The sequence below is a fragment of the Gorilla gorilla genome, chromosome 23 (assembly GCF_029281585.2).
Source record: "Gorilla gorilla gorilla isolate KB3781 chromosome 23, NHGRI_mGorGor1-v2.1_pri, whole genome shotgun sequence".
NCBI classification, from domain to species: domain Eukaryota; kingdom Metazoa; phylum Chordata; class Mammalia; order Primates; family Hominidae; genus Gorilla; species Gorilla gorilla.
Genome location: NC_086018.1, coordinates 41574663 through 41589793, shown reverse-complemented (window position 1 = coordinate 41589793; position 15131 = coordinate 41574663). Strand labels below are relative to the sequence as shown.

The window sequence follows — 15131 nt, the reverse complement described above, 5'->3', positions numbered from 1 at the left end:
TAAATGGGAAATCCATCACCTCAAGCATTTATCCTTTGTGCTACAAACAATCCAATTATACTCTTTTAGATATTTTTAAATATACAATTAAATCTAGCTACTTTGAAATATACAATAAAATTATTATGTACTTCAATATAACATTGTATTGTTATAAAATTGTATGTAACAATAAAATTGTTAAGTATAATTTCCCTACTGTACTATCAAATACTAAAATTTATTCCTTCTATTAAATTGCATTTTTGTACCCCTTATCCAACTTCTCTTATCTTCCCCCTCCCGACCCTTCCCTTCCCAGCCTCTGATAACCTCTGGTAAATTAGCCTCTGGTAATTTACTCTTTATCTGTCTGAGATCAACCTTTTTTTTTTTTTTTTTTTTTCCTGAGACAGTGTCTCACTTTCATCACCCAGGCTGGAGTGCAGTGGCTCCATCACGGCTCACTGCAGCCTCAACTTTCCAGGCTCAGGTGATCCTCCCACCTCAGCCTCCTGAGTAGCTGGGACTACCAGTACACACCACGACACCTAGCTAATTTTTGTATTTTTAGTAGAGATGGGGCTTCACCATGTTGCCCAGGCTGGTCTCAAACTCCTGAGCTCACCCACCTGCCTCAGCCTCCTAAAGGGCTGGTCTTACAGGCGTGAGCCACCGCGCCCAGCTGAGATCAACTTTTTAAACTCCCACATATGAGTGAGAACGTGTGATATTTGTCTTTCTGTGCCTGGCTTGTTTCACTTCATATAATGATGTCTAGTTCTGTCCATCTTGCTGTGAATGACGATTTTCTTCTTTTTTATGGCTGAATAATGTTCCATTGTGTATGTGTGCCACATTTTCTTTATTAATCTGTTGATGGACACTTGGGTTGATTTCATATCTTGGCTATTGTGAGCAGTGCTGCAATAAACATGGAAATGCAGATATACTGATTTCCTTTCTTTTGAATATATACCCAGCAGGATTATAGAATTTCTGGATCATACGGTGGTTGTGTGTTTAGTTTTCTGGGAAATCGCCGTACTGTGTTTCACAGTACTGTACATTACCACCAACAGTGGATGAGTGTTCCACCTTCTCTGCACCTTCACCAGCATTTATATTTTGTCTTTTTGATGATGGCTATTCTAACTGGGATGAGATGATATCTCATTGTGGTTTTAACTTGCGTTTCCCTGATGATCAGTGACCTTGAGCATTTTTCACATACCTCTTGGCCACTTTATATGTCCTCTTTTGAGAAATGTCTATTCAGGTCTTTTGGCCATTTTCGAATCAGGTTATTTCTTTTCATGCTGTTGGGTTGTTAGAGTTCCTTATATATTCTGGTTATTAATCCCTTGTCAGATGGGGAGTTTGTAAATATCTTCTCCCACTCAGTAGGCTGTCTCTTCACTTTGTTCCCTTCATGGTGCAGTAGCTTTTCAGCTTGATGTAATCCCATTTGTTTGTTTTTCCTTTTGTTGCCTGTGCTTTTGAGGTCTTATCCAAAAAATATTTGCCCTGACCAATGTCCTGTAGCATTTCTCCAATGTTTTATTCTAGTAGTTTCATAGTTTATGGTCTTACATTTAAGTTTTTAATCCATTTTGAGTTGATTTTTGTCTGTATTGAAAGATGGGGATCTAGTTTAGTTCCTCTGCAGGTGGATATTCATTTTTCCCGCACCATTTATTAAAGAGACTTTTCTTTCCCCAGTGTGTGTTCTCAGTGCCTTTGACAAAAATGAATTTGCTGTAAGTGCATGGATTTACTTCTGGGTTCTCTACTCTGTTCCATTGGTCTTTGTGTCTGCTTTTATGCCAGTACAATGCTATTTTAGTAAATATAACTTTGTAGTGTAATTTGAAATCAGGTAGCGTGATGCCTCTAGCTTTGTTCTTTTTGCTTAGGATTGCTTTAGCTATTTGGGGTCTTTTGTGGTTCCATATGAGTTTTAGGATTGTTTTTTCTATTTCTGTGAAGAATGTCATTTGGTATTTTGGTAGGGATTGCTTGAATTAGTAGATCACTTTGGATAGTATAGACATTTTAACAATATTAATTCTTTCAATCCATGAGCAAGGGATATCATTTCATTTTTGTTTGTGTCCTCTTCAATTTCTTTCATCAGCGTTTCATAGTTTTCTTTGTATAGCTCTTTCATTTCTTTGGTTCAGCTGATTTTTAGGTATTTTATATTCTTTGTAGATATTGTAAATGAGATTGCTTTATTTATTTCTTTTTTGGATTGATCACTGTTAACATATAGAAATGCTACTGATTTTTGTGTATTGATTTCGTATCCTAAAACTTTACTGAATTTGTTTATCAGTGCTAGGATTTTTTTTGGTGGAGTCTTTAGGTTTTTTTTAAATATAAAATCATGTCATCTGCAAACATGGCTCATTTGACTTCTTCCTTTCCAATTTGGATGCGCTTTATTTCTTTCTCTTGCTTAATTGCTCAGGTTAGGACTCCCAGTACTATGTTGAATAGAAGTAGTAAAAGTGGGCATCCTGTCTTATTCCAGATCTTAGTGTAAAGACTTTCAACTTTTCCCTGGTTAGTATCATATTAGCTATGGGTTTGTCATATATGGCCTATATTGTGTTGAGGTATTTTGGTTCTATATTCATTGTGAGGAGAGTTTTTATCAAGAAAGGATGTTGAATTTTATAAAATGCTTTTTCAGCATCTGTTGAAATTATCATGTAATTTTGTCCTTTATTCTGTTGATGTGATGTATCACATTTATTAATTTGTATATGTTGAACCATCCTTGCATCCCTGGGATGAATTCCACTTGATCATGGTGAATGGTCCTTTTAATGTGTTGTTGAATTTGGTTTGCTAGTATTTTGTTGAGGATTTCTACATGTATGTTCATCAGGAATTTTGGCCTATAGTTTTCTTTTTGGTAGTGTTCTTGTCTGGTTTGGGTATCAGGATATTACTGGCCTTATAGAATAAGTTTGCAAGTATTCCCTACTCTTCAATTTTTTTGAAAAAGTTTGGGTAGAGTTGGTATTAGTTCTTCTCTAAATGTTTGGTAGATTTTAGCAGTGAAGCCATCAGGTCCTAGGCTTTTCTTTGATGGGAAACTTTTTATTACTGCTTTGATGTTGTTACTCATTGTTGGTCTGTTCAGATTTTCTACTTTTTCGTGGTTCAATCTTGGTAGGAATTTACCCACTTCTAGGTTTTCCCATTTGTCAGCATACAGTTTTTCATAGCAGTCTCTAATGATACTTTCTATTTCTGTCATCTCTAAAGTTGTAATACTTCCTTTTTTATCTCTGATTTAATTCATTTGGACTTTCTTTTTTTCATAGTCTAGCTAAAAGTTTGTCAATTTTGTTTATCTTTTCAAAAACCAACTTTTAATTTTGTTGATCTTTTGTATTGTTTTAGTCTCAATTTTATTTATTTATGCTCTGATTTTATTTCTTCTTTTCTACTAATTTAGGTTTGGATTTTTCTTGCTCTTCTAGTTTCTTGAGGTGCATTGTTAGATTGTTTATGCAAAGTCATTCTTTTTTTTTAATGTAGGCATTTATTGCTATACATGTCCCTTTTAGCACTGCTTTTGCTGCATCCCATAGATTTTTGGTATGTTGTGTTTCCATTTTCATCTGCTTCAATACATTTTTAATCTTCTTCTTAATTTCTTCATTGACCATTGGTCATTCAGGAGCATGTTGTTTAATTTCTACATATTGGTACAGTTTCCAAAGTTCCTCTTTTTATTGATTTCTAGTTTTATTCCATTTTAGAAAAGATACTTGATATGATGTTGACTTTTTCAAATTGGCTGAGATATGTTTTGTGGCCACATATGATGTATCCTGGAGAATGATCCATGTGCTGATGAAAAGAATCTGTATTCTGCAGCAATTGGATGACAGGTCCTGTAAATGTCTGTTAGGTCCCTTAGACCTAGACCATAGTTTAACTTGATGTTTCTTTGTTGATTTCCTGTCTGGATGATCTGCCCATTGCTGAAAGTGGAGTGTTGTCTGCTACTATTATTGTATTGCAATCTAGCTCTCCTTTTAGATATATTAACATTTGCTTTACATATTTGGGTGCTCTGGTGTTAGGTGAACATATGTTTACTGTTGTTATATCCTGTTGCTGAGTTGATTCTTTTATATTAATAATGACCTTCAGGTCTTTTTAGTTTCTGACTTAAAGTCTATTTTATCTGATATAAGCATAGCTACTCCTGCTCTTCCTTGGTTTCCATTTGCATTGAATATCTTTTTCAATTTCTTTACTTTCAATCTATATGTGTTTTTATAGGTGAAGTGAGTTTCTTATAGGCAGCATATAGTTGGGTCTTGTTTTTTCATCCATCTAGCAACTTTTTGTCTACTTTCAAATTTTAAAACTAGTTACTCATGTCTTTTCTTTTCTTTTTTTCTTTTTTTTTTTTGAGACAGAGTTTCACTCTTGTTGCCCAGGCTGGAGTGCAATGGTGCAATCTCAGCTCTCTGCAACCTCTGACTCCCAGGTTCAAGCGATTCTCCTGCCTCAGCCTCCTGAGTAGCTGGGATTACAGGCATGCGCCACCACACCTGGCTAATTTTGTATTTTTAGCAGAGATGGGGTTTCTCCATTTTGGTCAGTCTGGTCTCAAACTCCCGACCTCAGGTGATCTGCCCACCTCGGCCTCCCAAAGTGCTGAGATTACAGGTGTGAGGCACTGCACCTGGCCACTCATGTCATATTTTTAACATTTATAACAGAGAAAAAAATTGGGCTGCATATGATGTGACTACAGCAATGAGAGAGATTTTCTTGGCACAATCTCAATCCTTCGTCTCCCATCCACACTCCTTATACGTGTGGCTCTTACCTACTGCTCTATAGCTCTGTCTTAGCTCCATCTTGCTCTTACCTGTTTGTGAGTCTGTCTTCTGTCTGTCATTTCAAAAGGCAAGATTCACTCTCTGTCCCACCACCTCCTATAGCACCTGAATGAATGAGTGAATCTCCAAAGGAACTGAGAATGCCAAGGACACAGGGATGAAGTATAATAGCTCAACAGGGTTTAAGAGAAGAGCAGTTCGAACACACCCCTGAATTACGTCTAAGTTACTGAGTTATGAAGCCTGAAAGCAGAGAATTGAGTTTGTGAAATTCGAAGTAAAATATGTCCAAGATTGGTATAAATCAAATATGCCGTAAAGCTAATGAAAAAGTAGAATTTATCTTTACTAGACAGGGTTGGCCTCATTACCCACTCGTGTCTTCTCTTCTCGTCTTTCCTGCCACTTGTGAGTAATGAGGCTCTAGGAGAGAAACCGTGCATCCTGGGCACTCCCAGTACACTCTTTCTCTGCCTGTGCCTCTGTTCCACACGGAGCATGGGCATGCAGCTAAAAGAACTGCGAGCTGCAAGACAATGCATTTCAGATCACCAAGCTCAGTTAACTAATTCACTCTCACCCACTCCCCCTTGCCACACCCATGCTCTCTTAGTAAAGAAGACAAATGCATGACCAATTTCTGTTTCCTCAAAAATATCGGCTTGTAAAAATTCCCAAACAACCTTGTCCTTCAGGATGGCCTGTTTTTAAATTTTGCTGTCAGTGGGTCTTTCCAATGAAGATTCAATGTTTTCAGGATTTTTTTTTTTACCTCCTCTATACTGACACTCTGATCAGATTGACAGATTTGCTGCAAGACAATGCATTTCAGATCACCAAGCTCAGTTAACTAATTCACTCTCACCCACTCCCCCTTGCCACACCCATGCTCTCTTAGTAAAGAAGACAAATGCATGACCAATTTCTGTTTCCTCAAAAATATCGGCTTGTAAAAATTCCCAAACAACCTTGTCCTTCAGGATGGCCTGTTTTTAAATTTTGCTGTCAGTGGGTCTTTCCAATGAAGATTCAATGTTTTCAGGATTTTTTTTTTTACCTCCTCTATACTGACACTCTGATCAGATTGACAGATTTGAGTCATGTTCCATTAAAGTGACCACAATTTTGTATTTGCCTCTTAAATCTAGGGGAATTCATTTTGTTTGGAGTGCCCTAAATACATTTTAAAGATTAAGAAAAATCTTTTTTTCTTCTTGCATTTGTTTTCCATGCCTTGCTCTTTTTGCTTGAGTCTCAGTTGAAGATTCAGAATCTCAGAATCAGAATAGCAACAGTAAATGAGCCACATAACACGGGCTCGTTCGAAAACGCAAATTGAGAGGTGTGCAGTTTTTCAGCAGCACCAGAGTGGGGAGGCCGTGTGTGTGAGGGGCTCTGTGGCCGTCCATTGGCCATAACAGTGCCCCCTTCTGGCCTCTGTCTTGTTGCCCAGACCAGGAACTGGACATAGACCCAGCGCAGCTTTGTCACTGAGTGTCGGCTGACACCATTTCTGTTTGGCACTGTGCTGTGGTCTGTGCTCTAAACCCTCATTTACTCTGTGCACATATTTACTCTGCAAGGGAAATAATTACTGCCTAGAAACCAGTCCAAGAAACGCTGAATGCTTCAATTTTCTAAAAATATGTATCTCAAAAAAATGTTTGGATTTTTTTTCTACCTTCATTTGCTTTCATTTTGAAGGATTAAGTGGAATATAATAGTTGTGATGACGAGTAATCATTCTGCAACATGGGACTGAATTCAATGTACACCTGTAGGGGAATCCAAAATGCTGCTGTTGGGATACATGCACAGAGCAGTTCCTGCAGCTCATTTGTATTAAGTACTCAAATGTCATGGGAGCCAATTCCAAACTGGAGGCCAGCAAGACAAGGGAGTTGATCACCTTGGTGGCTTCAAAGTTAATACCACTCTCCTTCACCACCCTGAATATTCCCACTGAATCTCACCTCTCCCAGAGTCCTGACGTTTCTGTTCCTATGGATTATTTTTTCTAGGCATCCTCTCCCACAAATACGTACCTCAAATGGTAGACAATTACCACCAAAGATTTCATTTCTAGGATTTATAGCACATTATTTCCCCTGAGGAATAACCCCAAAGCCAAGATCAAGTCTGAGCCCATCAGACAGGCATATTACTCAGTTTGTAAGGAAGACATTTTCAGGGACCTGGGTGAGTTGAAATTATTGAATTTACAGCCAGTCCACCATAGATCAAGTGCAAGATTGTTTCTTCTTAAAGATTTCTACACTTTTTGAGTTCCTTAACCGTAATTTTTTTCGAGTTAGGAGACAAAATTTCCCAGACTGAAAATTCAGTGTCTCTGAATCACAGAGACTTGAGATCACACATCTCTGCAAGAAAATCATCCCTGAAGCTGGGAGCGACAGAAAGATGCTGTCTCTGTCTCCCTCACTGTGAGTGTAAGGTCCAGTCTTGTCCTGATTCTGCCCTGGGCTTGCGTGCTGTCCTGTTCCTGTTATAGAAAGTAGGGCTGATGACACCGCCTTGCAGGGCTGAGAGGTCACATGTGAGTGTGTGTACTTGAGATGGCAGCACGGCCCTTGATTTTTCCATTGATTCACACCACGTGGTGGCTGTTTCTTTTTTCTTTTTTCTTTTTTTTTTTTTTTATAAGACAGAGTCTTGCTCTGTTTGTTGCTCAGGCTGGAGTACAGTGGCATGATCTCCGCTCATTGCAACCTCTGCCTCCCGGGTTGAAGTGATTCTCCTGCCTCAGCCTCTCGAGTAGCTGGGATTACAGGTGCCCACCACCATGCCTGGCTAATTTTTGTGTTTTTTAGGAGAGACGGGGTTTCACCATGTTGGCCAGGCTGGTCTCGAACTCCTGACCTCGTGATCCACCCACTGCAGCCTCCCGAAGTGTTGGGATTGTGGGCGTGAGCCACCCCACCCAGTCAGTGGCTGTTTCTTAACAATAAAAAGCCTGGTAAAAAAACAAAACAAAACAAAACAAACAACAATAACAACAACAACAACAAACCCAGGGGGTCTTTGGCACTTCATGGCCCTTGATTTGTCCACTGATGCACACCACATGATGGCTGTTTCTTAAAAATAAAAATGCCTGGTTAAAAAAAACAAACACAACAAAATGGGGTCTCTGGCACTCCCTTGCCCCAGCACCGACAAGGCCCTGTCCCTCTCCACACTCTTCGCTCGCTGCCCTTCTTCTCCTCCTTAGGGCCTTGGCACTGGCTGTTCTCCAGTCCCTGGCTTTTGCATCCATCTTTGCTCAAGAAAAAGAGCCTATAGCAAAGTGCCTGTAAACCTACAAACCTACAAACCTACTGTCTTTTTTTTTTTTTTTTTTTTTTTTTTGCCTTCAAACCTACTGTTCCACCGTGCTGTACCTCTGTCTTCTGTTTATTGTCTGTCTCCCCACTACTGGAATGGAAATCCTTCTAGGGATGCCTCTTTGATTCACTAGACATGTCCCAACACCTACAGGAGCATCTGGCATGTCATAGGTACTCAACTAGTGTTTATTGAGAATGAGTGTGTATTTCACATGTCTATATGTAAAACCACTGGCTTTTTCAATTCTTGGTTCCGTTTTTAAAGTACCGATTCTAGTACAAAGACAAAGTTGTAATTTCTCTAATGTTGTAATTTTGCTAATGATGGTAATAAGAAAATGATAATGATACAGACTTATAATATTTCCGGGATATCTTTTAATGTCAGTGTTACACTGAGGCTGTAAAACATCTTCAAAATTAGTTCTTAGATGAGCCATCAGCTCATTGCATTAGAATAATCATGCAGTGTTTGCTTTAAAGGAGTTATTTGTTTTCCTGATTTTAGGGTATGTCTACAATATACTCTCTTTCAGGGATAAGCTTATGGACCGCCATCAAGATATCAGCAAAGCATTCACCAAAACTGATCAATCCAAAACCAACTACATATCCATATGCAAGATGCAGGAAGTGCTGGAAGAATGTGGCTGTTCTTTTACTGAAGAGGAGCTGACCCATCTGCTAAACAGGTCTTTTTGGACTCAGTTAAATATGTTTCTCATGGCCCTGAAAAACATACTGGAGAATTGCCTTTGTTTCTTCTGTATGTCCACCCAAACAGCCTTCTGAGATGAAAATACCCTCCATGTCTTCCTGTTTGCTGGGTTACATTAGAATGGGTTTGAGTCTACCCAAAGCAATAAAAGAAAGCCCCCTGATAAATGCATAACTTTTCCTGATGTGTCTTAGCAGCAGTGCCACCATTTCTTAACATTAGTGGGGGTTTTTTTGTTTGCTTGGTTGTTTTGTTTTTTTGAGATGGAGTCTCGCTCTATCACCCAGGCTGGACTGCAGTGGTGCGATCTCAGCTCACTGCAACCTCTGCCTCCTGGGTTCAAGTGATTCTCGTGCCTCAGGCTCCCAAATAGCTGGGATTACAGGTGTACACCACCACGCCTGGCCAATTTTTGTATTTTTAGTAGAGACGGGGTTTCACCATGTTGGCCAGACTGGTCTCAAACTCCTGACCTCAGGTGATCCGCCCACCTCAGTCTCCCAAAGTGCTGGGATTATAGGCGTGAGCCACTGCGCCCAGCCAACATTAATTTTTATTTTATCCAAGTTATTCCAGCACTTTGGCAGGAATCACGTAGTTCTACGAGGCTGGTTACTAAAACCAGCAGTCCTTTTGCTCTGCTGCAGCCTTTATTTCCCTACCCAAAGTCAACAACTTCCAACCCTGTTGACTGATGTTTTTTGATAGTGAATGTACCTGTACTTCTTTTTTTTTTTTTTTTTTTTTTTTGAGATGAAGTCTCCCTCTGTTACCCAGAGGGTAACACGGGGTTACACCGTGTTAGCCAGGATGGTTTCGATCTCCTGACCTCGTGATCTGCCCACCTCGGCCTCCCAAAGTACTGGGATTATAGGCGTGAGCCACCGCGCCCGGCCAATGTCCCTACTTCTAAGTGACAGGCATATATTGCTACTTCTTCATTTTTCACTTTTAGGCAGTTTCTATTGACTTACTACCAAGAAAATGTGGGTTGAACTCTTTTCACCCATCCCATGCCACCAACCATCTCAGCTCCGTCAGCCTCCGTTAACCTCATGGAAACACAAGAAAACTTACCTCCGCATGCCACATGCCTATCATATTGCTGCGTCAGTTTTGGTTCGCTCCACATTCTAGATCTACATTTGCTGTGACTAGCTCATCACTTTTCTTTTCTACATAGCACTTTTTCCCTGAAGTCAAATTATCCTATTTCTTCTGTTCATTTAGTTTCCTATGTACTTATTCTCCTACTAATTAAATCCCCAACTTAATCTCTTTCCAATCCATCGAGACACGTCAGCTAATCTGTCAGCTTCATCTTCTTGAAGATTGCCCTTTTCATGTTCTTCAATTCTTAGAAAGTTTCTTGACTTATTTTATTAATGAATTCCTCCCCTGTTCTATTTTTTCTGCAACTCCTATTGTTATTGAATATTGAACTGCCTGGACTGTTCTCTCACATATTTTAAATCTTTTTTTCTTCTTTCTCTTTTTCTATCTTCTGGGAGATTTCCTCAATTTTAGCTCCCAGTCCTTCTTTGAGATTTTTGTTTCTGCTACCATACTTATATTTCTAATTACTAGAGCTCATTTTAGTTCTCTGTGTGTTCCTTTTTTATAACATCCTACTCTTGTTTCATGGATGCGCTATCTCATTTCTCTGAAGGTATTAACAATAGGCTTTTAAAAAAAGTTTTCTTTACCAGATAAGTCTCTCCTCAGTGTTGCTTTTTAAAACTATTACTCATGTTGGATATTTTCTTCAAAAATATGTCCATACTAAGAGTGGAGGACGGGGCACTGAGTTGCAGATTAGAAATTCTACACAGGTAGGTGGAGCTTGTTGACTTTGGATTGAAATGTATGGTAATCTGGCTTGAAGTTTTCTTGGGGGCCCCCAATGTCAGTATCTTTAAAAGTTTTTGTTTGGCCTTTTCAGATTTACCAGAGAATAGACTTGCCAAGCAAAATACAAGATGCTCAGTTAAATTAGGACTTAAGATAGACAATAATTTTTAAATATGTCTCATGTAATATTTGAGTTATACTAAAAATTTTGTTGTTTATCTGAAATTCTAATTCAACTATGTATCCCTGTAGATTTGGTATGTTGATTTGTTTATTTGTTTGCTAATTGGGCAACCCAATGAGAGAAGACTCTTTGGTCTCCTGTTGTCAACACTCTAGGAACTGACTGGGCACAGAAGGCTGGATATTTCACCAGTCACTGTGGTAAGCTGAATCATCCCTCCCAAAGATATACAGGTCCTGATTCCTGGAATCTGTGGACATTACCTTATTTGGAAAAAGGATCTTTATAGATACACACAACTAAGCTAAGGACCTAGAGAAGGGAAGATGAGCCTGGATTATCTGGATGGGCCTTCAATGCCATCACAGGTGTCCTTATAAGAGGGAGGCAGAGGGAGATTTGACACAGACAAAGAGAAGGCCATGTGACCAGGGAGGCAAAGAGTAGAGTGATGTGGCCACAAGCCAGGGACTGCCGACTGCTCCCAGAAGCTGAAAGAGGCAAATAACAGATTATCTTCTAGAATCTCCAGGGAAAGTACAGTCCTGCCAACAACAGGGAACTCATTTTAGATTCTGGTGTCCAGAACTGTAAGAGAATCAATGTGTGTTGCTTTAAGCCACCAGGTATGTACTATTTTGGTACAAAGCCATAGGAAACTAACAGTCAGTGTATACACTTTTTATTAATCCTCCCCTTTTCATTAAGAACCCTCCCTACCTTGGACTAGGACAGATGCCCTCCTGCTCAGAAACAACATCTCCAGAGAATATACCTCCAGGTCTTCCATTAGGGTTGGGAGGGACAGGCACCCAGACACGTGAAGTCTGGCAAGAGGTCTGGGGTCTGCTTGCTTCCCAGTCTTTTAATCAACCCTATTTTAACTCCTCCTTTAGCTCCACTTCTAGATATACCTGATATCATCAGTTCCAGAGCCTCTGAGGGTATTTGCAGGACATATCAGATTTTCTCTCTTCCACATTCCCTCTGTTTGTTTTAGGAAGTGATTTCTTGGATTCTGATACATCTATTCCCATTATCCATAGATGCTCCAGCAACTGTTCTCTTCTTCCACATACTCCTAGTCCTTCGGAGTTTATGCCAGTGGTCCCCAAACTCCAAGCATCAGAACCATTGCAAGGGCTCATTAAAACTCAAGATTGTTGGGTCCCTCCCCCAAAGTTTCTGATTCAGTGGGCTCGGGAGTGTGCATTCATAACAAGGGCTCAGGTGATGCTGATGCTGCTGGACTCTTGCACCCCACCTTGAGAACCACTGTTTTATACCTCTTTAAAACTCCCTTTTCTGTCATTTTAGAAGAGTTTTGAGTGGTAACAGAACTAGATATGTGTGTTCAAGCCACTTTATTTAACTGGAAGTCTTATTCTCATACATTTTTACCCTGAAACAACTTGAGCTAATTGCCTTCTCTGACTCCTATTTCTGTCTGTATAATTTAGCCGTGCTGACAGAATGCATGACTCTTATGTCCCTCACTTTGTAAGGGGAGAATATTAGCACCCCTTTCCTCTTTAAAACATTGTTTATCCCTTGAGCCCAGGAATTCAAGGCTGCAATGAGCTATGATTGCACCACTGTACTCCAGCCTCATAAAAAAAGCGAGACCACGTCACAAAAAAAAAAAAATCAGTTGTTGCTCAGGAGTTTACAGTATACATTTAGAGCTAGCCTAAGCCCACCTTTAAGTAACATAATACAACTTAATGGGAAGTACAGGAAACTTATAAAAGGGTATTTCCAATTTCTCCCTTCTGTACCTGATAACATGGCTGTCATTCATTTACCCGTGTGCTTTAATCACCCAACACATGGTTGTTATTATTACTCCATTGATCAACTAAGAGTGAGAAAAAAAAAGATGTTATTTTACCATTATTTATTCCTTCTCTGACACCCTTCTTTTCTTGATGTAGATCTGTATGATTTTCCTTCTCTCTAAAGAATGTCTTTTTACATTTCTTGAAGGGTAGGGCTGCTGGTAATGAAGTCTCTCAGTTTTATTTGTCTGAGAAAGTCTTTATTTCTCCCTTATTTCTGACAGAGAATACTGGATTTAGCATTCTAGGTTTAAACTGTTGAAATATTTCAACACTTCAAATATTTCAGTCCACTCTCCTCTTGCTTGCATGATTTCTGGCAAGAAGCCTGATGTATTATAATTCATAATCTTTGTTCCTCTATAGATAAGGGTGTTTTCCTAAGATTTTTCTGGCTTATTTCAAGATTTTCTCTTTGTCTTTAGTTTTCTCCAGTTTGAATATAGTATGTTTAGGTATAGATTTGGGGGGATTTATCCTGCTTGGTGTTCTCTGAACTTCCTGGATGTGTAATTTGCTGTCTGTCATTAATTTTGGGAATGTTTCTACCATTATTAATTAAAATGGGTTTTTGTTTTTGTTTTTGTTTGTTCTCGTTTTGTTTCTTTGTTTGTTTGCTTATTTCTCTTTCTCTTTCTGGTATTCCAATGATGCAGGTGTTACACATTTTGAAATTTTCCCAGTCTTTGGATATCTTGTCCTATCCACCCTCTCCCCGTTCTTTTTTTTTCTTTGCATTTCAGTTTCAGAGGTTTCTACTGATATACTTCAAGCTCACTAATTCTCTCCTCAACCATGTCCGGTCTGCTGATGAGCGCATCAAAGCCATTCTTCATTTCTGTTGCAGTGGCTTTTTTTTTTTTTTTAATTTCTGGCATTTTCTTTTAATTCTTTCTTAGAGTTTCCATCTCTGATTACATTGCCCACTTGTTCTTGCATGTTGTCTACTTTTTCCATAAGAGCACTTTACATATTAACCATAGTTATTTTAAATTCCCTATCTGATAATTTCAAAATATGTGTCATATATGAGTCTGCTTCTGCAGCTTGCTTGGTTTCTTCATACTGTATCTTTTCTTGACTGTTTATGTGCATTGTACTTTTTGTTGTTGTCAAAAGCCAGACAGGAACTGAGGTATATGAGCCTTTAGAGATTTTATGTTCATTTGGCTAGGAGTTAGGATATGTTTAATGTTTGCTGTAGCTATTGGTGCAAAGGCTCCAATTTCCTCCAGTGTCCTTGTTTTTTCCTCTCCTGTTTTCATGGGTTTCCCTAGGAGCTCCTTCTTAAATAGAGTATGTGTTTTGCAGTTCTTTCAGTTGTAATCCATTATTATTTCACTACAGCTGGGTTGATGTGGTGGTAAAATATTGGGGAGGGGAAACATTCTATAGTTTTATGATTACATTTCTGTCTTTTAGTGGGCTGAGTCCATGGGCTACAACGTTTAGAAATGTTTATTGGGTTTTTTTTCCACTTAGGTAAAACAGGAATGCTAGAGGGGGCTGGAGTTGGCTGATTGCCCTTCCCCTGAAGCTAAGATAAGGCTCTCAGAAAGTCTTTTCCCTTGGAAAGTTGTTATAGAGAAGGCTGGGGACATATTTCACCAGGATTGCTCTTCCCCTTCCCCTGCCAGAACCCTGAGGGGATCTTTCTCAGATCTTCACTGTGAGAAGCTAGTGAGACTCCTGAAGTTAAAGCCCATGAAAGTGGTGGTGGGGGTGCGGAGGTACGTAAGACTGGGCCCCCAGAATTTCTTACTCTTACACTAGTCCACACTCAGCCTCTACCAATTTGCCAAGATTACCATGTAAGTATTCCCGCCAGCCTGTGCCTCCAAAGGCTTTTGCTCCAGGAAAGCAGGCTCCAGCTGTGATTCTCTGCATGTGCCTGTCTCTCCAGGTTTCAGGTTGACATTTTGCCCTATGACCTCAATTCTTCTCCTCCTCCCTCTGCCACTTTCCCCACTCCTTCCATGTCCAGCTTTTGGCAGCTACACTTTGATTTTTCCTTTGGATAGGTAGTTAAATTTAACCTTCTGTCCTGCAGCCACAACCAGTTCCTTCCTGCTTGGTTCATAGGTTGATTCTAAAACTCGAAAACTATTAAATACCATTTTATTATTATAACTATGTAAATGTTGTTCAGTGTCCAGGTAGTGAAGGAAAACTAGCTTGTTTTCCAGTGGTACTATCCCTGAGCCTCTAGCCTTAGTGTCAAATAGATTCTCTTGTGGATTACACCAATTGCTGAAAATCATTTCGCATATGTCTCAGTCCCTTTGGGCTGCCATAAAAAAATGTAAACTGTGTGGCTTATAAACAACAGAAATTCAT

The 15131-nt window shown here is 39.4% G+C and overlaps 1 protein-coding gene across 13 annotated transcripts in view; it reads left to right on the top strand.

The window, feature by feature from the left end:
• The window catches only part of EFCAB6 (EF-hand calcium binding domain 6), a 291734-nt gene that overhangs the window by 221214 nt on the left and 55389 nt on the right, over positions 1-15131 (top strand). For all 13 annotated transcript variants that reach the window (XM_055374821.2, XM_019018760.4, XM_055374819.1 and 10 more), the window contains one exon: positions 8740-8895. In XM_055374821.2, coding sequence (XP_055230796.1) covers positions 8740-8895 — 156 coding nt within the window. The remainder of the gene's footprint in view (positions 1-8739; positions 8896-15131) is intronic.